The sequence below is a fragment of the Heterocephalus glaber genome, unplaced genomic scaffold, assembly GCF_053883595.1.
Source record: "Heterocephalus glaber isolate CG9 unplaced genomic scaffold, H.glaber_assembly_v1.0 deba00001564, whole genome shotgun sequence".
NCBI lineage: Eukaryota > Metazoa > Chordata > Mammalia > Rodentia > Bathyergidae > Heterocephalus > Heterocephalus glaber.
This window is the reverse complement of record NW_028258351.1, coordinates 352,718-380,246: the sequence shown is the minus strand read 5'-3', so window position 1 is coordinate 380,246 and position 27,529 is coordinate 352,718. Positions and strand designations below refer to the sequence as shown.

Below are 27,529 nucleotides of genomic sequence, written 5' to 3'. Positions count from 1 at the left end.
AAATGCTAAGGGGTGGGAGATGCTGGTTTCTGGCTTTTAGTAGGGAAGGGAGAAGGGAAAATGTCCCCTTCTTATGAAAGAGTTTAGTCCCTGGTTAGAATATGCCTGGCCCCTCTATCTTCATGTCTGTATCTATCCTGCCTCTTTAGGGCCTGGGCCTTTCACACAGTACCTTCAATTCTGTAGCAGCTTTGAATTTGTTAATCAGCTCTTGGGAAAATACAAGGTGTTAACTGCATGCAACCTAATTTCCTGTGTTGCCTGATCTGGGAAAAGGAATATGTAGAATTAAGCTGTAAACTGTGGAAAGCCTGCTGTAGAGCACTGAACGAATGCTGAAGGCCTTATAATTACCAAGCACTACAATAAGTGCTGGAAGTGAGTAAAAACACAATCACTGTCCTGGGGGAGTTCTCAAATATTAAGCTTCGGCTTGGTTGCAGACACTGTTCTGGCCCGTTGTGTTAAAGTAGTGAAACAGGGAAGGTTCTTGTGTTCCTGAAACTCATTAATTATACAACAGTTCCAGTGCTCTATAAACAAATACGCCAGGACACTTCAGCCCAGGGGCCTGGTATTAAAGTGTTCTGGCCCACTCTGGAGCTGAGGCTATCCGTTGAGAATCTGAATCAATTGTGCTCTCATTTGGCTGGTGATGTCTCGGGGCTACGGCGACCTCTGGCGGCCACCTTCCGTCCTATTGCCTGCTCTGGGTCTCCGGAGGGAAAAGCTAGGTCCTTGGGAGAGTCCTGTTCCCTTCCTCCCTCTACAGACTAGAAGGCCGAAGCTAGCTAGCGGCAGTCTCAGATCCAGGTTTCCTTTCGGGGAGAGATCTTTACTCAAGACTGGAGGTACAATGCAGGTCATGAAGAACGGCAAGGTCGTTCACTGACAGAAAAGGATAGAGGAAGCTGTCAAAACAGAATAGGGCAAACCCCAGCGCCGCGGGTGGAAGATCCAGACCAAGCCTCAGTCCCAGTCTATCTGCGTCTCCTAGCCTGTGGATTTTCCTCCTGTTCGCGCTTTGGGACTGAATGACCGCGACGAAACCCAAACCCAACTGGATAAACTAAGGTGCCACTGGAGATTTATTTGAGAAACTACCCCTACCGCAGGATCGCCACCGGAAGTAACTTAAAGGCCCGTGTTCCTAAAATGCCCCACCTTCAATAGCGCTACCAGTGGGCCACAGGCTGTTCCCACTTCCGGCCCCCGCAGCCATAGCAGCAGCAGCCGCCCCTTTTACCTCTCTCCTATTGGCTGCCGCAGGGACGCGCTGTGATTTCCCATTGGTCTCGTCTCCTCTCCGGCGCCGCGCCTCCTTCCTACAAGTACAGTCTCCTCTTCGGGCACCCGATAGGCTAAAGGCTGGGAGGGCGTCTGCCCTTTGGGCCAATGAGCGACATAGAGAGTGAGGGCGGCTGCTGCGTGGTGGGGGGTAGGGCGGGATTTAATGTGGTCATTGGCCCGGGCTGGAGCAGGCCAGAGATACGATTGGTTGGGGAGAGGGCACCGTGGTGGGGTTGGTGCCGCACGGCCTCAGCAGCTGCGGGAGACGGAAGTGGTGAGAGCGCTGCTTTGGAGGGTCGGGCGGACGCCGCCTGGGTGAGTCACTGTGCCCCGTGTACTGCTATCCTAGGAACCGAACGACCACGTCCTGCCCGGCACCACCCAGGCCCCCGCTGGTTTTCTAGAGTCCCGCCTTCTGTCATTCGGGGCTCCGCCTCCGAGTCGTTAGGCCCCGCCCCTAGGACCTGGGGACCTGGAATCCCCTGCCAGCCTGGCCCGTCCTCCCCCCGCCCCCCCCCCCCGGACCAGATTACCTAGGTCCGGAAACCCTAGGCTTCCCAGGCCTGGTTGTTGTTCCTCCTAGCCTCCCTCTGTTTCCCAGAGGCTGTGTGCCAGTGGGCGGTGAGGCAGCACCTCTGGCTTGCGGCTTGCGGGCTCCCCCATGAGGGAAGGTGGGCTGAGAAGGCAGAGTACTGTAATCTGGGACGTGGGCAGGGCCACAAGAGAAGGCTTTTGTCTCCTCAGCTCTTGGGAGGGTTTGCAGCACAGTCCCTGTGAGCACAGAAGGCATGAAGGAATGTGTTCGTGAAATCTGGGCCTGGCTCCCTGAGTGGGCCTGAGGTTTCATCCTGAAATCTCTGTTACTTGCACCCCTTTGACAGATTCTGACTCTGAGGCCTGGCTGGCTGGAATTTGTCCCTGTTGTGTGGCCTCCTCCCCATAACCTCCACCCCACTTGGTGTCAAGTATGCTCACCAGGACCTGTCCGGCCCTGTTATTTTCTTATCACCAGTTGTGGTCCTCTCCCTCTTGTCCTCTGCTTTGGACTCTGCCCCCAGTAACAGGTCAGGTGGGCGCCACTCCCAGACTCAGAGACAGGCAGAGCCGTCCTGTGGAGTCATGCCCCCACCAGGACCAAATATGAGTCCCAGTGGCACTTTGGTCTCTTCAGAGCTGGCATTTCTTTTGGTCTCAGGCAATGTACAGAATTTAGTTTTCTACCTTTCCTCTTCTGTCTGATAATCAGGACTCTTGTGTTCTGCTGAATAAGCTTGGATAACATTCATTCCTATTCTAGACCTTTGTGGCTGACTTCATGCTCTGCAGAATCACTTGTTGCTTTCTCCCTTTGTAGCTCCCTTTGCCTCTCTCAGGTACGGGAACTTGTGGGGAGGTTGGATCCTCTGTGAGGGAGGAGAATAAGAATTGTAGAGAAGTTCAGGGGTATTTGTCTGGGATGTATTGATTCTACGGTAATGTTAATGGTGTTCTTTACTCTTACGTTCCTTTATCTCTTATAGTGGCAGGCAGACAGCCAGGACCCTCACCACAGTAGAATGGTGAGTACTCTTTCCTCAGATTATTGTGTTTTCTGTAATCCTTGGGTCTATCTCTGTGGAGCTGCCCCACCTGTCCTGGACCTTGAGCTCCAGGCTACTCTGTTAAGCTCCTAAACAGGTTTATCTGCCCTGGAGAGAAATTAGGTTTTTGTTTTTCCTTCAGTACTGGTGATATAGGGCATAGGATATATGGACCTCCAACTAATATAAGGGAAATATAACTCCCAGCCTGCTAGATGTTCAAAATGCCAAGTCTGTGTTCTCTAAAATCAAAGAATGAATTCTAGGAACAACAGAGGTTAAGAATTTGTTGAGAGAAAGGTAGCTTCTGTCTAAGAGAGACAGAAGGGGGTCCAGAAAGTGGGTTGCCTGCTGACCTCACTTCTCAAGGGTGTTTTATTGACCCCACTTCTCAACCCCATTTCTCAAGCCACAAGAGGAGGTGGGTTCAAGGAGGGACAAAACTATAGTCAACTAATAAGATGGCAAATATACTTGCTTGGGTAATACTGACCCAGTGGGAAATCACAAGGTGAGTATGAGGTGGGACAAAGCAGTGGTCACCCAATAAGATTACAACAAGTATAGTCACCTAGGTAATATTGATTAAATGGGAAGTAAGTCATGTAGCAAGCATACATGGAACCAGCAAGGATTTTCTGGGCAGGGATGGGTCAGGGATCCATTGAAAATCAAAAACCTATAGAAATGTGTTTCTGCCTGTGCTTATGCTACACCTTCCCCATACAACCTACACACCACTGGCTCTCTTAGCCTTTTGTAACAACCCTCCTCTTGCTTTTATTTTGGGTCCCTGGTAAAATCTGAGTTTTGTTCAGCTCTTAAACAGGTTTTTCTGCCCTGGAGATAAATTAGGGTATATAAAAAGCTAGGCCTTGTTTATTTTAAGATCCTGGGACTTCCAGTGGGTCTCTCTTGAATATTGTGGGTGTAGTAACAGGGGTGACTCCACCCAAACCGTTGACCTTCTCCAGCTACCAGGTGCTGGTGTCTACTAAGCAACCATAGGCAATAGCTGATAAGTATCTAGCAGGATAGCATCCTGAAAGTGCCCAAAATATCACTAGGGGTGGTTAATCATAATCCTGTAAATTTCCCGTTAACTATAACTGCCCCTCCCTCATTCCAAGTTCAGGGAGCTCCTTGAGAGCTAAGGGAAGAAGAAAACAGTGAGATGAGGAAGAGTCATAGGCCTTACCCAGACCAGGCCACAACTTGCCTGTTTGGCTTCAATTTTTCAGGTGTCCTCTGTGCTTAGGGACAGGCTAATAAATTAAACTGGTGAGAAGTCTGCTTCCTTCCCCCCTTCCTTCCATAGAGATGTGTGGTCTATGGTTCATCCAGCATTGGTCTGTTCTCTTATCAGAAAGCCTACTGGTCTGCTCCCACCAGCTGACAGCTCCTCTCCCTTTCCTCTTCTGTGATACCCTGAAAAGAGCCCCATTTAATTTCAAATCTAGGAGCTCCACTTATATACCTTAAGTAAATTGCATGCTTTCTCTCTGGTGTCTTACCTGTAAAATAAGCTAAGGCTTACTTCTTGGAGTGTTGAAAGGTTTCAATAAGGTAATGTTTAAAACTACTTGGCTTGGGCTGGGGATTTAGCTCAGTGGTTCCACCGCCTGCCTTGAAAGTGCAAGGTCCTGTGTTCGATCCCTGGAACCAAAAAAAACAAAACAAAAAAACACTACTTGGCTCATAGAAGATGTTTAATAAAATGTTGGATTTTTCTCCTGTTCTTCCCCTCCCCACCAAAGGGGAAGGCTTTTTTTGGGGGTGTACCAGGGATTGAACTCAGGACCTCATGCTTGCCAGGCAGGTGCTGTGCCACTGAGCTAAATTAAATCCCTGGCCCTTCTCCCCACAGAACAGAAGCCCTGGTTTCTGAGGTTTTACTGGGTACAGAAAGTTTGGGGTTCCAGCCAGCATCTGTGACTTTTGGCAATACTGAATCCCTTATTGAACTCGGTGCTTCTTGGCCTTCTACCCAACTCCCTTCATCCCCTTACTTCTGGGTTTCAGGTTTTTTTGTATGGCTTCCATGGCCCATAATCCCCATTTTTGTCTTTCTCAGACTAAGAAATTCTTTCTCCAAGAAGGATTTTTTTCAGAGATCAGAGAATGTGAAAACAAGGGAGAGGTGGAGCCAAACGAGGAGGGTTTGGCAGGGCCATAAAATTTTAAAAACTCAAAGGATTTCCTTTTCAAGAGGGTGTTATGACTAACCTGGCAGCAGACCAGCGTCCATTCTCCGGGGACAAAATGAGTTTGGTGAGGTCAGGAGACTGGAGGATGACTGATGGACCGGGTGGTAGTTTGGGCGGGAAAGGAGCAAGCAGTGGAACTGGAAAGGCCACGGCATGGAGATACGGGATCTTGTGCTCCAGAGCAGGCCGCGGGGGAACTCCGAGGAGGGAGGGTGTGGGGACGGTTGTGTTATAAGAGGGCAGTGGGGTGGCTCACCTGGGAAGATGGGAAGTGAAAAGCTGTAGGCGGCCTTGCCTCCCCCATTGCAGCCTTAGAAAGCCCCTAGCCTTCCCCGGAGTTGCCCCGGCGCGCGGCGGGGAGGGAGGGGCCGTCGGTGGGTGGAGCCCCGCCCTGCCTCCGCCTTCCCGGAGCGTCCGGGGCTCCCGCTGGCCAGGCTCGGCTCCTTTCCGCGCTCGTGCCAGAGGGCGGAGCTGGGCCCGCTCCATTGTGGAGAGGAGGGGAGGAGAGAGGCGAGCGGACCTGAGCGGGCCCGGCCGCCAGCGCGTTCGTTCCGGCCGCTGCGGCTGCACCTGGCGGACCCCGCAGCCGGGATGCGGCGGGCGCCCGGGGCAGGCGGGCACCGTAGCGGCTCCGGGGACATGTCCGCTGGCCCTGACCGCCCGCGACCATGAGCCTGACCGCCCGCGTCTCCTGCTCCATGCTTAGCTGCTTCGTAAGTGCCAGGCCTGCCTGCGGGGTCGGGGACCCTATGCTTGCAGCACCCGCAGCTCCGCCCAGGGCCAGCCCTTGAGATGCCATATTTCAGCTGACCCCCTTCTCAAGGCCTCAGGCCTGGCCCCGAACGTTTGAGGGGCAGGGGAGGAAGGTTAGTCCTTTCTTTCTTGGACTTGCCATCGTCTTCGGGTGCTGGGGATTGTCGAAGGCCGGGGTGGAAATTCTGTGGCCCATCGTGGTCCCGCAGCCCCTGCCCTTGACTGCAGCGCTCCAGGCTCTGCCCTATGGGAGGTACACCCCTTAACCCCCCCCCCCCTCCATTTTGGTCCCACCCGCTGCATCTTTGCTTGGGGATATGGGATGTGGCTAGCAGACTGGAACGTTAAGAGGCTTGTCGGAGACTTAGGGTGTCTGAACTGTCTCCTGTTCTCCAGTCTCCTCCCCCTTCCACACTCCATCCCTCACCTGACCTGACAGTCTTTTCTCCTTGACTGTCCCCTGGACTGACTCTTTTCCCTGTCTCCCTTCCTCTGCAGGCCTCTGTACCTCTGCATTATTCCCAGTCTACCCCTCCTCCCCTCTGGCTAATGCTCCTTCCCAGATTCCCCCATCTATCCTCTCAGATCCCCCCGCCCCCCCCCCGTGGGTGTCTGCCAGGCCGCCCGCCGCCGCCGCCGCCGCCTCCTCCTCCTCCTCCTCCTCCTCCTCCTCCTCCTCCTCCTCCTCCTCCTCCTCCTCCTCCTCCTCCTCCTCCTTCTCCTCCTCCTCCTCCTCCTCCTTCTCCTCCTCCTTCTCCTCCTTCCCTCTCACTCTCTCTTTCTCTCTTTCTTTCTCTCCCTGTCTCCCTGTCTCCCTGTCTCCCTGTCTCCCTGTCTCCCTGTCTCCCTGTCTCCCTGTCTCCCTCTCTCCCTCTCTCCCTCTCTCCCTCTCTCCCTCTCTCCCCCTCTCCCCCCCCTCCCTCCTTCCCTCTCCCCTGCCTGTCCTTGGGTCTCCTGCTTCCTCCTGGTCGCGTGGATCCCCTTTCTCCCTCTTTAGTGGTTGGGAGAGGAGCGACTTCTGCTTTCTGTGGGTATTCCTCAGGAATTCCCCTTAGATCAGCAGACAGGACAGGTTGCTTGGCAGGTTGTGGGGGCTTAACAGGAAAATAAGCTCAGCTCCAAAAAACGGCATCCTCCTTTTGAAAGGATCCACGAAGGCCCTCTAGAGGCACGGGACTGAATCCCCCCAGCCTACTCCTCTTTGTCTCCTTCACCCACCAGCTTGGAGCTTCAGTGGCTGGAGGTGCCTTATTTTCTCTCCTCTCTCTGTAATCATCTGCCACACCTAGCTCCTTTTCCTCAGGGCAACCCTTTCCCATTCCCACTCCTGCTTTGCCCTTACATTAGTCTTTTCCTTAGTTTTCTGCCTTCCTCCATTTGAAATTTTGTTTCTACAGGAGAGTTCTTCTTTGATCAGTGCAGAGTCCCAGTTCCTCCTTGGCTTACCGCTTCCCTTAGGCTCCATTTCACCTTTCCCCACTTGGAACCAACCCAGGTTTCCTTTCCCTCCTCTGGTGGGAAAGAAGCTTTAGACGTGTGTGCGCTTGGGGGTGGGGGTGTGGAATCTAGATTTATTGGTGGGGGAGGGGAACAAATGAGCATGAGGGGCCAGGTGCAGCATAATGACTCAGGACCATGACTTTCCGGCAGGGTGAGGAGGGGCCCCCCAGCCTGGAGTATATCCAAGCCAAGGATCTCTTCCCCCCTAAAGAATTAGTGAAGGAGGAGGAAAATCTTCAGGTAAGTAGGAATTGGGTCCAGGGTGGGTGGGGTTCATGTTCAGTTAAAAAAACGCCCCCCCCATCTCCGAGAGGATCTACGATATGTCCACAACTCTGGCTTCCTTCTCCTTGGTCTCTGGAAGGGGTGGGTGAGTCTGTCTGTATGTGGATTGTGAAACCTTTGGTCCCAGGGAAGGAAAGATAGCTTTCCTTCATAGGTGTGACCTGGTGACCTGACTGGGAAAGGATTCTCCTTTCCTGTCATAGTCCAGCTTTTCCGTAGGTAAGCCCCCAGAGCAAGGGGCTACAGAGGAGAATGAGGGGTGACTCAGTTCTGGATGAGGGCACCTCTGTCCCTTGGCAGGTACCCTTCACAGTCCTGCAGGGTGAGGGAGTGGAGTTCCTGGGCCGGGCAGCTGATGCCCTCATTGCTATCTCCAACTACCGGCTGCATATCAAGTTCAAGGACTCTGTCATCAACGTGAGTTCCTGTCTTGTTTTCCTACACCGAGCCAGAATCCCAATGAGGTTCAAGGTGTTATTATTCTAATGCTTTATCTGATCATTTCTCAAAGAAAAGTTGGAATTTCCTCCTCTTTCTCAGTGGTTTCTTGTTTTCCTGCCTCATTCTCCTATGGGTCGATCTTTCTCTCTGGCTCATTCTCCTTTTCCCTCCTTTGTTTTCTTTACCCTGTTGCTGGCTCTTTTTGGGGCATAGTGGCAATGTTGGAGTCAGGCAAACTTGGGTTCTTTCTCCTACACTGCCACTTGCCAGCTTTGTGACCTTGGAGAAGTCTTTAAACTCAGCCTTGGTTTTCTCCTTATAATGTAGGGTGATTATTAACTGGGGTCACATATGTAGAAGACCTACTAGCACAGTTTACTAGGCATTTAACAGGTCCTTAGTAAAGGCTGGTTTTCTCCCTTCTGTTATAATCAGCACCTGGGCTGGGGTGGGGACAAGGAGTGGTGCCAAGAGTGAGTGATTTGAGCGTCAGTTTGCCCTTCCTCTAAAGGTCCCCCTCCGGATGATTGACAGTGTGGAGAGCCGTGATATGTTCCAGTTGCACATCTCCTGCAAGGACTCCAAAGTGGTGAGGTGAGCATAATGGGGCCCCACTCAGGCCCCATGACCCTAGTCTTGTGCAAGAGACCAAGGATTTCCATTGAAGGAATAGGTGAAAATTGTATTCTGATTTGGCAAGTCAATTTACTGACCCAAAGTGTCTTAAACTGAAAAAAAAAAAGGTAATGCTTAATTCCTGGGGTCACTGTGGGGATTAAATGAGATGATGTATGTAGAAGCACACAGGACAATATCTGGCACAGAGCACTGACATTATTACTGGTTCATTTGTTTATAAATTTAGGATACATTTATTGAGTACTCTATGCCAGACTGTTTTAGGGACCCGAGATACAGCATAGAGAATAAACAGACAAAATTTTCCACCCTCTTTGAGCTTCCATTCCAATGGGAATAAGTGAATAGTAAGTGAATTATGTTAAATGACAGTAAGGGTAAAGGAAAAAATAAGGCAGGGAAAGAGGATATGGAGTGCTAATGGGCATGAAGGTTGTAGTTTTAAATAAGTGATCAGAGAGAGCTGCAAAGAAAAGGTGACATTTGAGCCAAGATCTAAAGAAAGGGACCATGTGGGTGTTTGAAGGAAGAGTGTGCTGGGAGGGGAAGAGTGAGTGTGAAGCCCCTGAGTGGCTACCTGCCTTGGAAGAACGGCAGGAGGCTAGTGTGGCCAGAGAGGAGTGAATGTAGGTGAGGATAGGGGGATACAAGGTCTGGGAGCAAAGGAAGCTGTCACAATGGTTGGAGTTTACTTTGAGGAAATTAAGAAACTCCTTGAGCCAAGGAGTGACGTGATCTGGTTAATGCTTTGTAGACTTCCTCTAGCCGATATAGTGAAACTAGATAGAAGAGAGAACAAGGACACTAGCCAAGGCAGAAGCTGGGAGATCGGTTAGGAAGGTATTGCAGGTACCCGTGTGAGAGGTGGTATTGGCCTGCCTAGGGTAGTAGCGGTCAGTGGAGAGAAGTGCTCAGGTTCTGGGTGTATTTTGAAGATGGACACGGCAGGATTCGCTGACAGATTGCGTATGAAAGAAAGAGGAAACTGGAATGACTAACGAATATTAGAAGGATGTTTGCTTTAGAACTGGCCATGTGCTTAGGTCTGTGGTGGATTCAGAAGGAAAATCCACATTGCCCTTCCCCTTGCAGAGGCTAACTAACACCAGGTTGCTGAAAGAAGACTTAACATGGCAGTATGCCATGGAGAAATGGATTGTTTAATGTAACAGGTACATTAAGAATTAAGAGAGGGCTGGGTGTGGTCACCACGGTGCACGCCTGTAAGCCTAGCACTAGGGAAGTTGAGGCAGGAGGATTGCCAGGAGTCCGAGGTCACCCTAGGCTACATAGTGAGTTCAAGGCTGGCCTGAACTACATAGTGAGACCCTGTCTCAGAAAAACAAACAAACTAAAAAACAATTTAAGAGAGGAAAGAGTCTGTGGAAGGGAGTAGGTTGGGAAGGCTTCAAGGTGGAGATGGGACCGAAACTGTCTTCTAAGTGTCAGTAGATATGGCTAGGCAAAGAGGAGGCATTATCAAGCAACAGAGAAAGAACATGGAGACAAGAATGGTGTGTGCAGAACTTCCCACCTGAAGCAGAAGGTTTGTGTTAGGAGTCACAGGACAGCACACTGGCTGGTAGGGTAGGAACAAGGAATGCATTCAGGGCCATGTGGTAGCAGTTAGATTTGACATGAGGAATGGTGGGCCCCCTCGGGATAAATATGTCTCAAACACAGAAATTCTTGGGAACAGAATTGTCATGGGAGACAACTTCACTTGGGTGATGTGCAGTGTCCCTGTTTTACCCCCTGACCCCCCTCCCCTACTGTCTTCCCTTCTGCTTGGAGCCTCCTCTCCTCACAGCCTTCCTTTGGTGGTGTGTTTTTTACTCGTATGTCCCCATTGTACATCCCTCCCTTGCGTCATCCAGGCCTGTGCTTCCTTCCCTGCAGGTGCCACTTCCCCACTTTCAAGCAGTGCCAAGAGTGGCTCTCGAGGCTAAGCCGGGCTACAGCAAGACCTGCCAAGCCCGAGGACCTCTTTGCCTTTGCCTACCATGCCTGGTGCCTGGGGCTGACTGAGGAGGACCAGCACACCCATCTGTGTCAGCCAGGTGAGGCCAGACTGTCTTCTTTGGGAGGCTATTGCCTTCCCCTCAGTTCCCATTCCCTCCTCCACCCCTGGACATTGGTGCCCGGGGAAGCTGAGTGGCTGGGGGGTTGTGTTGCAGGAGAGCATATACGATGTCGGCAGGAGGCAGAGCTCTTGAGGATGGGCTTTGACCTGCAGAACGTCTGGAGAGTCTCACATATCAACAGTAACTACAAGTGAGAGGGCGGGGTGGGGCACCAAGCATTCGTCCAGACCAAACCCCCTCTACATTTGGATAAAGCGACAGGCATCACTCCTGGGTCCACAAGGCAGGAGGGTTCCTGTTGCTGTTCCTCTTCCCACAAGGTCACCCCGGGTCTTGTTAGCACATATCTTATACCCACTTTGGTGACCCCTCTGGTCTCTTCCCAGGTTGTGCCCCAGTTACCCTCAGAAGCTGCTAGTTCCCGTGTGGATCACAGATAAAGAGCTGGAGAACGTGGCTTCCTTCCGGTCCTGGAAGCGCATCCCTGTGGTTGTGTATAGGTGAGGCAGTGACAAATGTGAAGTAGTGCGGCTGTTTTTATGTAATAAGGAGAATCACGATCTAAGGCTTTTGGCAGCCTTGTTAAATGAGAGTTGAGACCCTGTAGGAAAGTGACTGAATTATTTTAAAATGAAAACTGTCTTTTTCTCCAAGAATAAGGCTTTTGGGGAGTTTACTCACTTTCCTTTCTTTTTTTTTTTTTTTTTTTTTTGTGGTGGTGGTTTTGGGGGAGAGAATGTGAGCACGTGCATGGAAGATGTTGCATTAGGACAGGGGTTAGCAAACTGACCTGGAGATCAGATCCAGCCGACAGCCTGTTTTATGTATAGCTTAGGAGCTATGAATGGTTTTTACATATTTAAAGGGTTATTCTTTTTTAAAGACTATAAAGAAGAATACATGACAAGACTGCTTGTGACCTACAAAGCCAAGAACTTGTGTAATTCTTTACTGAGAAGTTTACTGACCCTTGCACAGAAACAGTGCAGCTAAAATAGAATGAGACAGATAGTAACCATGAGCTTTGGTTTTGTTTGTGTTCCTGGCTCCAGCCTTGTTCTCCTGTTGTGTGCCTGTACCTGGAGCAGGTGCTATGCAGATTTGATGAGTCATGGGCACCTTGGGAATACGGAGCCCATTTGAGAAAATGTGTGTGATAGCGCTTTGTAAATGAAACCTCTCTAGAGATATTAAGGCTTTTGGTTGCTATTATAATGGCCTGAAACCCCCTGCTTACTTGGTCTGGCCCCCTAAGAGCTCCATGATAGGCTCTGGAGGCTTTGAATGCCAAGGGCATTATGGTTTCTTCTGTTTGTCAGACACCTGCGCAATGGGGCTGCCATTGCCCGCTGCAGCCAGCCTGAGATCAGCTGGTGGGGCTGGCGCAATGCTGATGATGAATACCTGGTCACGTCCATTGCTAAAGCCTGTGCCCTGGACCCTGGGACTCGAGCCACTGGGGGCTCCCTCGGCACTGGGAACGATGCCAATGAAGCATGTGACGCTGACTTTGGTAAGCTGTAGGTGGTGCTAGCCCCCCAGGTAGCAGGCCCTTTCTTTGGCCCAGTGGCTCCCAAGAAGTCCCCAGTGAGAGCATGGGAAGAAAATGACAACAGACCAGGCACCTGGGTCCCTGCCTTTGGGGAGGCTTTGAGGTCTGATAGGTCTCTATTCGAACATTGCTCTCATCTGAGATGGGTGTCACAGAACCACAGTGACATTGGGCAGCTGACTGACCCCAGGTCTTCTCTGTGCTGTGTATTTAGATTCCTCTCTGACTGCATGCTCTGGGGTGGAGAGTGCAGCAGCCCCTCAAAAGCTGCTGATCCTGGATGCGAGATCCTACACGGCAGCCGTGGCTAACCGGGCCAAAGGTGGAGGTTGTGAGTGCGAAGGTATTGCTCCTAGCTCAGTGTCTGCAGAACCCTGTGTTTGGCGTGGCTTTGGGGAAGAGCAGGTTGAGGGCAGCTTATGTACTTGAAAGACCCAAACAAAGCTGCTTGGGACCAGAACTCTGCCACTTACACGCTATTATTATGCTTAAGTTGCTTCACCTGTCTTAAGTTTCATTTTCCAATTTATAAAATGGAGATGAGACATACCTTGCAAATCTAGGGGGGCATGACTAGAGGTGGCATATATAAATATTTATATATTCTAGCACAGAATAGGTACTATTGGGCCAGGGATTTAGCTCAGTGGTTCTGCTGCTTGGCTCGCAAGTGCGAGGTTCTGAGTTCGATCCCTGGTACCAAAAAAAAAAAAGAATAGGTACTATTTGTTGAGAATTTTCTATATATTGTTATTCTTAGAAGTTATACTACTACCATTTGTTACTTTTTTCTACCATTTGTTATTAATATGATTACTACTGCTACTATATAACACCAGAATATCCAGAAATAAAATGGAATTCAGATTGTCTGTTTAGTTCCCATCCTGAAGTGCCTTTTCTTCCAGGGAAGCTTTGTCCTGGATGCCTATTACCAGGACATCCTTTTATGCCCCACTCTCCTCTCATGCCCACAGAGTACTATCCCAATTGTGAGGTTGTCTTTATGGGAATGGCCAACATCCACGCCATCCGGAACAGTTTTCAGTACCTCCGGGCCGTGTGCAGCCAGATGCCAGATCCCAGCAAGTAGGTGTTTGTCCTTGATGTGATTCCATCATTCCTCCAGTCTCATTCCTTATGCAGTACTTCTTATTCTTGGAGGATTTGATGGGGAGATGGGACATCTGAAGGTATAGGAGACCTCAGGGTTTGGGTGGAGTTGGCGGCGGTGGACCAGTTCCAAGAACCCTTCTTCCACTTCTCAGCCAACACTTTGGCACAGACACAGGACATTGGATTCTTCTTATGTCATTGTCCTACACTTTCGCAGTCATTGTCCTGGGATGCTTCCCAGTTTCTCTCTGGACTTAAGAAGCTCTTCTGTGACTCAGAGCCTGTCTTTCCTGCCTTCCTGCTAAATGTCTTGGCAGAAAGGCCATGGGTTGGATCTCTTGGTTTCAGCCCTCACTGGGGACTTTGTTGGGTGGAGCTGACTGGGTGTGGTAGAGAGATTGTTGTGGCCCCAATATCCTTAGTGATGGGCTTGATTTCTGCTCTTGTATAGTTGGTTGTCAGCGCTGGAGAGTACCAAATGGCTGCAGCACTTGTCAGTGATGCTAAAAGCAGCTGTGCTGGTAGCTAATACAGTAGACCGTGAAGGCAGGCCTGTTCTGGTACACTGCTCCGATGGCTGGGACCGAACACCACAGATTGTAGCCCTGGCCAAAATACTACTGGACCCGTATTACAGGACATTGGAGGTACTGAGAAGGGTTTGGGCAGGAAAGAACCGGGGAATGGCGGTGGAGGAATGGTGCTGGGTGTTCTGGAGCTGTCTTGGGAATCTTTCAGTCCTCTTCCAGGTTCAAGCTTGTTCTTTGAAGCTGGCAGCTCTCTGCTTGGGACAGTCCCCTGAGGAGTAGCACACTTGCCCTTCCAAAGAGGCCCTGTGTTGGACTGTTAACTTTTTGCAGGGCTTCCAAGTGTTAGTGGAGTCTGACTGGCTGGATTTTGGGCACAAGTTTGGAGATCGCTGTGGCCACCAGGAGAATGTGGAAGACCAAAATGAGCAATGCCCTGTATTCCTCCAGTGGCTTGATTCTGTTCATCAGTTGCTTAAGCAGTTCCCCTGCTTGTTTGAATTTAATGAAGCATTCCTGGTGAGTCCTAAAGCCTGTGACCAGGGTGGGGGGAGTGGTGTCCTGAGGCCCCTAAATGTAAGCTATCTTGGTCCTCTAGGTAAAATTGGTGCAGCACACATACTCCTGCCTCTACGGCACGTTCCTGGCCAACAACCCTTGTGAACGAGAGAAGCATAACATCTACAAGCGAACTTGCTCTGTATGGGCACTCCTGCGGGCTGGCAATAAAAACTTTCACAACTTCCTCTACATGCCAGGCTCAGACATGGTAAGGCCAAGCCCTTTTCTGCAGGTAGAAGAGGCTGAATTGGTGGGGAGAATAAGAGCCAAAGATTTAGGGAAGGAAAAGGGGAACAGCATCTGAAACACTAGTGTTGGGCCACTTCCCTAGGTCCTGCATCCTGTCTGTCATGTCCGAGCCCTGCACCTCTGGACAGCTGTTTATCTGCCTGTATCATCTCCATGCACACTTGGAGAGGAAAATATGGATCTTTACCTTTCCCCAGTGGCCCAGAGCCAGGAGTTCTCTGGCCGCTCTCTGGACAGGTGAGAAAAGCCTTTCTTACTCTCTCTTCTCTTTACTAAGAAAGCAGTAACTGCTTCCTATCTTGCCTAAATGTTGTTCTCCTTTTTTCATGAGCTATTTAAAAGCAGCTTCTTCAGTCAGTTAAGGGAGAAACTTGGCCTGAGACTTGTGGCTAGCTGGGGTGCACTCCGTGTTTTCAAGGTCCTCTCTAAAGATAAGGTTGGTTACCTTCTTTCCTGGAGCTGCTGTCAGCCCATGTGACAGATCCAAGCAGGGGAGAGGAGAATGAAAAAGAAAGGACTGTTGTGCTTGCTTCGGCAGCACATATACTAAAAAGAAAGGACTGTTTCAAGAAGGTTTGTGGGAATGGTGTTGATTGTTTGTTCACTGATAAAAGGCATGGGGAGGGGCCGGGGATTTAGCTCAGTGGTTCCGCCACCTGCCTCACAAGTGCAAGGTCCCAAGTTTGATCCCCAGTACCAAAAACAAAACAAAACAAAACCAAAAAAAGGCATGAGGAGCTTGCTATCTTTGTAGCAACCTTTGCTATGTTCAACATTAGCTTCCAGAAGCATCTGACACTTGGGGAAGTGGGTCCCCAGCACAGGTATGGCCTTTACTCCTTCAGAAAAAGACCGGAATTTAAAGCAAGATGTAAAATGAAAGTTATTTTCTGGCTGGATATTTGAGGAGAAGAGAAATGGGGACTGTATAAATCATAAGAGTGATACACGTTTCCTATTTAAAAAAAAAAAAAAAAGGTCAATCCAGGCATGGTTGTGGCACACACTTGGAATCCCAGTTACTTAGAAGGCTGAGGCAGGAAGACTGCAATTTCAAGGCTGGCCTGGGCAATTTATCAAGACCCTTGTCTCAAAATATAAAAGGGCTGGAGTCGTAGCTCAGTGCTCCCTGAGTTCAATTCCTAATAGCACAAACAAACAAAAGAAAAGTCAATATAAGTATAGAAAAATGAAAGTTCTTTCTCCTGGTCCTTGTCCCCACAGTGTCTACTGTTAACATTTTGATGGGTGTCCTTAGGTTTTCTCTGTGTAAATACATCCGCACTCATACCTGAAAGCCCCCAGATGTAAGGCTGTCTCAGCTCTCTAGGTAAAATGTGCAGCACACATTCTCCTGCCTCTACAACACATTTGTTTTTAAAAACAAAATTTTTTGCATACTGTTTTGCAAATTGTTTTTCCCACTCTGTATTGGGCTGACATCCCATGACAACATGTATAAAGCTACTTTATTTTTTTTATTAATTTATTTAGTTTTATTTTCCTGAGGATCAAATCCAGGGCCTTGTGCATGCTAGGCAAGTACTCTACCACTGAGCTACATCCTCAGTCCTACTTTACTGTTTTTAGTGGCTGCATAGTAGTCCAAAATGAGAGAGAACTTATTAGTCAGTTAGGTAACTTCATTTCTAAAGAATATTACAGGGAATGCTTTATAGAATGTCTGTCTGTCTATCCAAAAAAATCACGGTAAGCTTGGTGTGGTGGCACACACCTGTAATCCCAGCACTCTAGGACACTGAGGTAGGAGGATCTCAAGGTCAAGCTTAGCCTAGGCAACTTAGCAACTTAGTGAGACCCTGCCTCAAATAAAAAATGAAAAAATGGCTGTGATGTACCTTAGTGCTAGGCTTAATCCCCAGTACTAAAAACAAACAAACAAACAAAAACTATGGTAAAATACACATAATATTTACCAGCTAAACCAGTTTCTTTGGACCGCTCTCAGCTAACCTTGTTAACAAGTTCACAGCTTCCTTTATCCCATGCATTTGTTTTCCGCTTAAAAATTCAGTAAAGAGCCTATTAAATACTAGGCCCTGGGCTATACTGCAGGACACAAAAAAGCCATGGTTCCTGCCTAACCCTTCATGAAAATTTGCTAAGTAAAACAGCCAAATGACCCATTTAAAAAATATCTAGCGGGGCACAGTGGTGAACCTTTTAGAGCTTTCAAAGATAACGAACAGCCTACTGTGGCATGCGTGCCATAGGCGCGTCACCACTGACTTAAGCCAATTTTAAATGTGGAGTTCAGCTAGGAGTGTAACTCAGTAGTAGAGCATGGACTTAGTGTGTAAAGCCCTGTGTTTAATCCCCAGTACTACCCCCCTCCCAAAGAAAATATGGTTCAGTAGAGTCTTTCCCCTCCCCATGTACATACAGATATATATCCAAGCATATATGTGTTTGCATTTGTGCTAGTGTTTCTGCCAAATAAATTCCTAAAAAACAAAAATGTTATGTTCAAAGGATGTATATATTTCAAATTTTGATATTTGTTTGTTGCTGAATTTTTTTTTGTTTTTGTTTTTGTTTTTTGGTACCAAGGATTGAACTTGGGTCCTTGTGTTTGCCCAGCAGGTGGCGAAACCACTTAGCTAAATCCCTGGCCCCTGTTGCTGAAGTTTTTAAAAGATAAAATATAACATATTGGTTGAGTATTATAAAGGACCACAAAAACCCAACATCATAAATTTTTGGTTCTAGGGTCTCTTGAGCCAAGTCCATTGTGAGGGTATAGGCTTCAGGAATTCTGTGATTTTCACTTTCCCTAAAGTATGAAGAATTTGAGTGTAGGTTCATAAGGTTACATTTCCAGGGAGAAAGGCCATAATTTTTTATCAAATTTTTGATAAGCTCTAAGCCACGTAATAATCATTGCCTTAAATAGTATCTAACATCAATTCAGTAAGTTTATTTTAATACTTATAAGTTGCTTAGTACTGAACTTGGTTTTGTGGGCTATACCAAAGAATCAAAGATACTAATCCTACTTTAAAGAGTGTTTTTTTAAACTATAAGACACAGAACAACTAGAGAACAATTCTAAGTAAATAAGAATATGTGTAGTTCAAAGCTGTTGGACAAATGCGTTTTTTGTTTTTGTTGTTCAGTGTGGGAACAGGGATTGAACCAAGTTTCATGTGTGTTAGGCAAGCACTCTATCACTGAATTATACTATATTATACTATATTTAAAAATTTTATTTTGAGACAAGGGCTTACTACATTGCTCAGTCTGGCCTCAAACTTGTGATCTTCTTGGTGCTGCTGCTTCCTGAGTAGCCATGATTACAGGCAGGCACCGCTGTGCCCAGCTAGATATTTTTTATTTTTATTTATTTTTATTTATTTATTTTTTGGTGCCGGGGATCGAACTCGGGTCCTTGCTCTTGCGCGGCAGGTGGCAAAACCACTGAGCTAAATCCCTGGCCTGCTAGATATTTTTTAAATGGGTCATTTGGCTGTTTTACTTAGCAAATTTTCATGAAGGGTCAGGCAGGAACCGTGGCTTTTCTTGTGTCCTGGAGTGTAGCCAAGGGCCTAGTATATCATATGTGCTTTACTGAATTTTTAAGTGGAAAACAAATGCATGGGATAATGAAAGTTGTGAACTTGGTAACAAGGTTAGTTGAGGAACTGAGTATTTGAGAAATGTTTTTAAGAAAAAAGAACCTCTCTGGAGCCAGCAGGATTTGAGAAGAGACTATTTTGAGGCTTAGAAAGAAATATTGTATAGGACAGATTATTGAGGGCTTTAAACGTGACAGTAAAGAGTTTGTTTTGGTCCAGTTGTCAGTTGTAAGTTAGTGTAGGAAGTCATTGTGTCCTATTGACAGTGGGGTTTTTAGAGAACTCATCAGTGAACGTGGTAGTTAGAGGCACAGAGACCAGCTAACACTGCTGCAGTAGTTCAGATCTTGGGAGTAGAATCCCTTGAAAAAAGAAAAGATTGGGGCCGGGGATTTAACTCAGTGGTTCTGTTGCCTGCCCTACAAGTGCAAGGACTGGAGTTCGATCCCCGGTACCAAAAAAAAAAAAGCATTGAGAAAGAAAAGATTGTGTTCAGAAATGCAGCAGAGAGATCATAGGCAACCTATTGAATTGGTTGAAAGTTGGAGGGTAGAAGTGCAGAGTGAGGAGGATCCAAAGTCTCTTCGATGTCATATACAGGTTCCAGTATCTGAGCTTAGAACCAAGAAAGCCAGTGTGGGGAGAAAAAGGAAATACAGGGAGGTTGGTATTGAAATATTAGTTGATAGCACAGAGGAGGTATATTATAGGTAGCTCAAGATGGAGAGTTAGATTGAGAGGAATGCATAGTATAAAGATTTTAAAGGAAGTAGCCTCTGTAACAACCAACCTGACTTTTGGTTCTTTTACCTGGATCAAAAATGTTCTGCTGTCTTTCCTCCTCTTCTATTGAAGTCCAACACATTTTTCTATACCCAGCTCAGATTCTACCTCTTCTTTCTGGCCTTCTCTTGCCATCCAAGCTGGATGAGCTCTCCTCATCCCAGACTCCAACCAGCATTCATGTGTATACCAGCATTAGTGCACATAGGAATCAGCTGTGGAGAATGGCAGGCTGTTGCTGTATGATCTGGGTAAAGAGTCTGTCTGAGCTACTTTTACTTTCCTTCATATGTTTGAAAGTTTCCATAATAAAAAAAGTAAAATAAGAAAAGAAAGAAAAAGACAATTGTGGTACTTAAAACAAAACAAAAACCTGAGCTGGGGATGTAGCTCAGTGGTAGAGCACTTGCCTCGCATGTGGGAGGCCCTGAGTTTAATCTCCAACACTGCAAAACCAAACTAAACCAAACCAAACCAAACCAGACAAAGCAAACAACAGCCACAAAACAAGTGGCTTAGTCATCATTCTTGGCTATTCTTATTTGGTAGTTCTTGGGTGGGTCCTGAAAGCTCCTGATGTTTACCAGTGATTGAACCCTGCTGTTCTTTTCCATTTAGTTGGAGCCTACCAGTGGAAACTTAGTGATAGATTTTAAGCTCATTCATTCATTTCTCAAATTATTTTGCTGGTTCTGTGCTAAATGCTAGGGATTCAAGTAACATAGTTCTGCCCTCAAGGTACTTAAGTAAAGAGTAAGACAATAATGTGTTGTAGGAAGCACCGAGTAATGTGCTTAGATATGGATGATTTTATGTAACCCTTGGAATGGTTTTATGTGGTAGCTACTTTAACCTTCCAAAAATGAAGGAACTGAGGCTTAGAAGAATTAAAGTCACATAGCTGAAAAGTTGCCAACCTGGGATTTGAGTCCTGCCTATGAGACTTTAGAGACTGTAACTAGAACCACTGCCTTCCTGTAATTTCCTGCCATTAAAAAAAAAAATCATTGCTGGGCATAATAGTGCATCCCTATAATCCCAGCATTCAGGAGGCAGAGGCAGGAGGATCACCTTGAATTCCAGGCCAGCCTGGACTACATAGTGAGTTCAAGGCCAGCCTGAATAAGTAAGACCTTGTCTCCAAAAAACCCCACAAAAAACAAAACCCAACCCCTTCCCTCCCAAATCAAACACAAAAGTAAAAATCAAACGTAAAAATATATGTAGAACATTTATTAGAATAAAATTTCAAAAATTAAGTACTTAAACTCTGCCTTTAGGGGATTTTTCAGTCTGGGTTGAACTGACTGAGTCATCTGAAATGAGGGGACTAGTCAGTGAAGTCTCTCTTGTTTTCTGGTGAATTTTCCTAACTTTTTATTGCTCTAAGGACTTTAAACTGTGTTAGAGATTAGGATAGAGCCAGGTGTAGTGGTATGTGCTTGTAATCCCAGTACTTTGGAAGGCTGAGACAAGAGGATCATGAGTTTGAGTCCCACATGGGGATCTTAGTGAGATCCTGTCTCAAAATAAAATATAAAAAGAGCTGGGGAGGTAGCTAAGTTGAAGACCCTGGGCTCAAACCCCAGGATAAAAACAAAAATCAGGATGGCCATTCTTGAAAATGTCTGTTACCCATCAGGTGTGTATGAATGCCTCTGGAACTCTCTGAGTGCTGTCTACTTGCAGGAGTTTTCCTGGGGTCTGGCCAGTTGGAGGGACACTGCTAAGTGGTTGTAAAAAGCTTTGCTGAGGAGTTGTGTTGTCTTAGTAAGTTTGTGGCTAATGAGTTTGTGATTGGTTGTATATATTTTGAATCCTTACAGCATCTCTGCAAGGAGGAAACCACTTTCTTGAAGGCATGTAGGGAACTGTCAAAGCCAGTATTATCTTGCTCCAAAACCCATCACCTTTATGGCTCACTGTGATAGAGACAGTGGACTACTAGATTGGAGGCTCAGGCACAGACCTAGCTGGAATAGTGGATTTAGAAAGCATCAGCATAGCAGGTAGTTGAAAGCATGGGAGTGGTTGAGATTGCCCAGGGAAATTGTGTAGGTTGAGGACTGACAAAAGCTGAACACAGAGCCTGAGTTCTTGGGGATAAGGTCCATATCTTACGCTTTTTGAAAAGAAAACATTTAGTGAACGTTGGTTGTAATCTTAAATGTCATTATGTCATATAAATGCTATTTTGTTTTGTTTTTTTCTTGTACTGAGCTACCTACCCAGCCTTTTTTTTTGGTACTGGGGATCGAGCTTGGGACCTTCCGCTTTCAAGGCAGGTGGTGGCGGCACCACTGAGCTAAATCCCCGGCCCCATACCCAGCCTTTTAAAAAAATGTTTAAATTTTGAGACAAAATCTCGCTAAATTGCTCAGGCTGGTTTCAAACTCATAACCCTCCTGCTTCAGCCTCCTGAGTAGCTGGGATTACAGGCATGTGCCACCATGCCCACCTAAATGCTGGTTTTGATGCTGCTGTTAATCATGACCTGATTCTGGGGCCAGGGATTTAGCTCAGTGGTTCTGCTGCCTGCCTCGAAAGTGCAAGGTCCCGAGTTCAATCCCCAGTACCAAAAAAAATTCATGACCTGATTCTGTGTATTATAGGTAGCTCCCATTTTCTGACCTACAGATATTGTGTTTATTATTCCAGGTTACCTAAAACCAGATCCATGGATGATCTTCTTTCCACCTGTGATACAAGCAGCCCCCTGACTCGCACATCCAGTGATCCTAACCTGAATAACCACTGTCAGGAGGTCAGAGTGGGCCTGGAGCCCTGGCACAGCAATCCTGAGGGCTCAGAGACAATCTTCATGGATCCTGGGGTAGGAGGTGCCCAGCAGACTATGGGAGAAATGGGCCCCCCTTCCCCTCTGCCCAGCAGCCAGAAAGACTACTTGAGCAATAAGCCTTTCAAGACTCACAAAAGCTGTTCTTTAAGTTATAAGCTGCTTAATACTGCTGTGCCCCAGGAAATGAAAAGCAACACCTCTGATCCTGAAATCAAAGTCCTGGGACAGGCCATGACACCAGCTCCAGACCCTTCTGCCCAGGATGAGCTGGGTAGGACTTTTGATGGCCCAGGGGAGCTGCCTGAACATCATCCAGAAACAGAAGCTGCCAGGGCACTCTCTAAGGTTGTTTCCAGCAAGTGTGATGGAATTGGTGATCTCCCTGAGTCTTCCCAGGACTCCCTTATGGGTGCCCTCCAGCAGGCCCAGCTGGACTCTGTGCTGGGTGTACCCCCAAAATGTGCTCTGGACTGTAGTCTGGACACCCTTTGCAACCCACCGACTGCTGCCTGCCAAATTCCTCTGGTACCAAGTCCTGACTTCCTCAGCCAAGATCCCCCAGGGTGTATGGCAAGTGTCTCCCACCAGGAACGGCCCAGATCTGTGCTGAATCTGATCCATAGAGAGGAAGATACTGGCAAGAAAGGAATTAATAGGAATGGGCAATTACTGGAAAACCCTCGCTTTGGGAAAATGCCATTGGAATTAGCCCGGAAGCCAATTTCTCAGAGCCAGATCAGTGAGTTCTCTTTTCTAGGGTCCAACTGGGACAGCTTCCAAGGGATGGTGACTTCATTCCCAAGTGGGGAGAATACCCCTAGGCGGCTGCTCTCCTATGGCTGTTGTAGCAAGTGGTCAAGCAGTAAGCAGATACGGGCCACAGGGCCCTGCTTTGGGGGCCAGTGGGCTCAGAGAGAAGGTGTGAAATCATCTGTTTGCTCTAATCATTCCAATGGATACTGTACTGGCCCAGGAGGAAAAAAAAATCGGATGTGGTTGTCTGGTCATCCAAAGCAAGTCTCCAGCACAAAGCCTGTTCCACTGATCTGCCCTTCTCCAGTGCCTCCTCTCTATTTGGATGATGATGGACTCCCCTTTCCCACGGATGTAATCCAGCATAGATTGCGGCAAATTGAAGCAGGATACAAGCAAGAGGTAGATCAGCTACGTCGACAGGTGCGTGAGCTTCAGATGAGGCTGGATATCCGTCACTGCTGTGCCCCTCCAGCAGAGCCTCCCATGGACTATGAGGATGATTTTGTGAGTATTCTCCGGCTGCCATCCGTCCATGTATTCTGTCCATCCAGCTGTCTATCCATTCATTGGATACTTGCCATGTGCCACTGAGTTAGATGCTTGGGTTCTAGGATGAAAGACAAGTAAACAATTAGAATGATGTTCTGAGTGTTATGATAGAGGGAGGCATCAGTTGTTAGGGGTCTGGAGTACAATGAAAAGCCAAGGAAGGCTTTCTCGAGAAGACAGTGCTTGAGCTGAGTGCTAAAGAATGTGGTATTTAGCTAGGTAGACAGGGAAGGTAAAACACCATTTGCAGAAGCACTGAGGCAGTGGGTACTCCATTGGCATTACTTAAACAAAAGAACGGATGTACATGGGTGTATGTGTGTCTGCACAGATGCACTTGGGCTGGGACTATGAGGGAGAATTGGGTCGTGTGATGGGAAGTGACACTGGAGAATTAGATGGTGATTGGAAAGGTCAGCTTGAGTTCCTTTCTTAGAATTTTGGATTTTACCTTCAAGGCAATGAGATTTTAAACCAGTGAGTGACATAATCAGATTTGTATTTTAAGAAGCCTACTCTAACAACAAGGTAGAATTTTGATGAGGCAGTTGAGACACAGCCTGGGAGGCTGGTTAGGACATTTTGGAATAATCCAGGTGAGAAGTGATAAGGACCATCCAGGCTTTGCTGTGTTGGGCTACCTTGGGTGATGGCGCTGCAGTCCTGGGGGAGCTTCTAGGAGCGATCTTCTCCCCCGTAATGGCTTGCTGTCTACACACACACTTCCCTTTCCTCTGTTAAGGGCACTCCTACTTCCCTGCTGGCACAATGGACAAGGCTAACAACTTCTGGAGATTTAGGGTGATGCTTTAAATAGGAGTCAGCAAACTGTTTTTTTTTTTTTGGTACCGGGGATCACACTTGGAATCTTACGCTTGTGAAGCAGGAGGCAGAACCACTGAGCTAAATCCTTGGCCCTAAACTTTTTTTTTCTCAAGGGCAGATAGTAAATATTTTAGGTTGTGTGGGCCATAGTCTATGTCATAACTATTTATTGTGGCCTTTATAGAACAGTAAAACTTGATTTACAAAAACAAGTTGGATTTGGCATGTGGGCCATAGTTTGCCAATATGTAGTTTAAGATATGACAGGAGCAATAGTCTGTCTATGCTGTGGTATAGCATATTGGTTAAGAGCATGGGTCTTAAGACAGGATATTAGGTTTAAATCCCAGCTTTACACTTACATCTCTTAACTTTCTCTGAGGCTTAGTTTTCTTATTTTCAAAATGAGGATGATAGTAGTATATATGCTAAGAGTATTTTGAGGAATTAAATAAGTTCATGCATGTAGAGCACTTAGAACAGTGCCTGGCACACAGTAAACAATAAATGGTAGCAATGATGAGGGTAATGATATCTTTGCCTTCTCTTCAGACATGTTTGAAAGAGTCAGATGGCAGTGATACAGAGGATTTTGGCTCTGATCACAGTGAAGACTGCCTCTCAGAAGCAAGCTGGGAACCTGTTGATAAGAAGGAAACTGAGGTATGTGTGGTGGGTGCTTATGAGAGACAGAAAATTTACCGTATTTCTCAGAGATGAGTGACATGCTCTCCCTCAGATAAATGTCATTTTGTAAGCAAATAGTGTGGCCAAGTCAGCCTTGTCATTTTTTTCTTGGGCTGCTTTTGTTATTGCAGTGTTGCCTTTCCACCTTGTTAACAAGGACCTGGAAATTTTCCTTGTGCTGTTAGGTGACTCGCTGGGTTCCAGACCATATGGCATCACACTGCTATAACTGTGACTGTGAATTCTGGTTGGCCAAACGAAGACATCACTGCAGGTAAGATGTTTTGTGTGACTCATAAAGTACTGCGGTACATATGGGTAGAAGTAAATTGAATTAATCTAAAGATGAAGGCATCTTTATAGGAATTATTTGCGTTTGTCCCCAATCTTTATTTATTCATGGAGAGCCTTTTGACTCATTCATTCTCGTTTATTTAGCATTTCTCACAAACTCTTTCTTTTTTGTACTTTGGCAGAAATTGTGGGAATGTATTTTGTGCTGGTTGCTGCCACCTGAAGCTGCCCATTCCTGATCAACAACTCTATGACCCAGTTCTCGTCTGTAACTCATGCTACGAACACATTCAAGTGTCTCGTGCCAGGGAGCTCATGAGCCAACATCTGAAGAAACCCATCGCGACAGCTTCCAGTTGAATGCCAGAGGAGATGACCTGTCCAATTTTAGCAGGTTTGAAGGGAGGATGTACTTCAGGTGTAGTGTGGAAGGTTTCGTGGTGTGGTTCATGAAATCACAGAGCTCAAAGATACCGTCTTGAGAAATCCTCCTTGGTACCATGAGACTGGAGCAGAGGAATTTCAATTTGGCAGAAGGTCCTCTCCTGGAGAGACCCTCAACTTGGGGTAATGGTCCTGATCCAGCCCTGCAGTCTGGGAACTTAATGTTGAGTTGGTGACTTCTTTCTCATGGAGGGTCACAAGATGATGACTTCATAGATACTGCCTGGTGCAAAGTGCCCAAACAGCAATAGAAAGGCATATGTGTAACCAAACTCCAAGTGATAACCAGACCTATCTCTCCACCTTGAAAAAAGCAGATTCTAGTATACAAGATAGGAATTCCTATCCTATTTGAGATGAACTCTATTCTGTACCTCTGTGCTCTGTGTCTGCATGAAGGCTCAGTCTTTAGAGGCACTCCCTCTAGTTGCATTAGTACTGTCTTTCTGTGGAGTTTGGCTTAAGGACTGGTTTGGCAAATGAAGGTTTCAATGTATTTTTCACTTGGCTCATTGGCCAGCATCAGTGAATATTCAGTTTAGGGGGACAGTTCTAGGGAGTGAGACATTTTGGGGAGCAGAGGAAAACTCTGCTGATGTTTAGTCCGGGCAAAAATCAGTTCTTTTGAGCTGTAGAGGCAATTGCCCCTTCACTCTGAAGGCAGCTCTTGAGATATGCACTGTGAAGAATGAGAAGTGAAAAGCAAAAATTATCCTTGTGAAATATCTGCTGATTGTGCCCTACCCTTTGCGCCTGACTTTTCCTAGTTGTCCTGGTGCTAACACAGGAGCTACACCTTGATCCTCTCCTGGCATGAAAATGAAACAAAGGTTTTTGTTGTTCCATTGCCCCCTTCCCCCATGTTGTCTTTCCCTTGGCTGCTGCCTCCTCTGGGTCACACTGCTTCTTATCCTGAACACTTGACACCTTGAGGGTAGAATTTAGTGTTTGGTTTTTACCTCCTAGGATATACTGTTTGGTATGTGAGGGTTTCAGTACAAATGCTGCTGTCTATTTCTGTGCACTTAACAATGGAACCCAAACAGAAGAGAAAAGCCTTGATACCAAAATTGGGAGATAAAATGTGTCCATTTGGACCAAACATATTTTTTGTTTTGATTTTGTTTTTCATTTTAATATGTACCGGTGGCACTTAACCAAAAGATACAGTGATATAGCCATGTACTGTGGTTGGGATAGATACAGTCTCCTTGGGCTATAATGAAACCACTAGAATTTCCTTTATATATTTTGCTTAATCATTGGTGTATAAAAAGTAAACTACATTTAGGAATATCCTGTTTTAAAGCTATGGTAGTTGTCTTTCTCACTTCTACTTTCATATTGCTTTCTAGAAAACAAAAATCATTCCAAAATAACTAAAATCTACATTTAGAACAAGAATTGTTATTTATCCCGACCTTTTCTTCAGTCCTACAGAGAAGCATCTGTGCTTCTTTTATACTTGCCATGGATGTAACCTAAAAAGTTTTGGCATATTTAAGTCAGCCTAGCAGAACTTTTTTTAAAAATGGAACTGAATAATGGAGATTTTGTGTCTGGGAAATTCCTGAGAGATCATTGAAAAAATAACAAACTACGCCTTGTCTCTGATACATAAAATTCTTTTAAGCATTTTCTCATTATTAAAACAACTGCCAGTTGTGAGTGGCTTTTTAATTAACTTGATTTATATTGCGCTTCACTCTGCCTGTTTTTGGGGATTGTAACATTGGTAACATGGGGAGACTGTATCTGTCTACTTTGTGTGGCTGGTTTGAGGGACTGTCCCATCAGTGAATAAACTGCATGGCCGTGGAGAGAGACTCTGGGCTCTTGGCTCAGATACATTCATCAAATACTCCTTTCAGAGCTGTTGTGGGTGTAAGTGACATGATGTGGCCAAAAATCCGAACTGTGCAGTTGCGTTGTGACAAACATGCAATGTGCTGTAAAAACTCAATACAGTTTAAATAAAATCTCTATATTAGTGCTGCTTTGTTGGGTCTTT

The 27,529-nt window shown here is 46.7% G+C and overlaps 1 protein-coding gene across 7 annotated transcripts; it reads left to right on the top strand.

Moving 5' to 3' along the window:
- The first annotated feature begins 1,380 nt into the window (after positions 1 to 1,380).
- On the top strand, positions 1,381 to 27,510 carry Mtmr4 (myotubularin related protein 4). 7 transcript variants are annotated; one of them, XM_087191414.1, is made up of 20 exons: positions 1,381 to 1,605; positions 2,811 to 2,849; positions 7,481 to 7,570; positions 7,916 to 8,032; positions 8,568 to 8,650; positions 10,595 to 10,755; positions 10,873 to 10,969; positions 11,166 to 11,279; positions 12,099 to 12,292; positions 12,546 to 12,674; positions 13,309 to 13,420; positions 13,899 to 14,094; positions 14,308 to 14,493; positions 14,573 to 14,743; positions 14,867 to 15,021; positions 21,822 to 22,702; positions 23,024 to 23,223; positions 24,646 to 24,756; positions 24,966 to 25,054; positions 25,257 to 27,510. In XM_087191414.1, the coding sequence occupies exons 1-20, from the start codon at positions 1,396 to 1,398 to the stop codon at positions 25,432 to 25,434; spliced, it is 3,513 nt and encodes a 1,170-aa protein (XP_087047540.1). In that variant the 5' UTR covers positions 1,381 to 1,395; the 3' UTR covers positions 25,435 to 27,510. The 7 variants fall into 7 exon arrangements, with proteins under 7 accessions (XP_087047540.1, XP_012923143.3, XP_087047538.1 ...); XM_013067689.3 differs by having other exon boundaries at positions 21,822 to 23,223; XM_087191412.1 differs by lacking the exon at positions 1,381 to 1,605 and adding an exon at positions 2,012 to 2,490 and having other exon boundaries at positions 21,822 to 23,223.
- Positions 27,511 to 27,529: the final 19 nt, after the last annotated feature.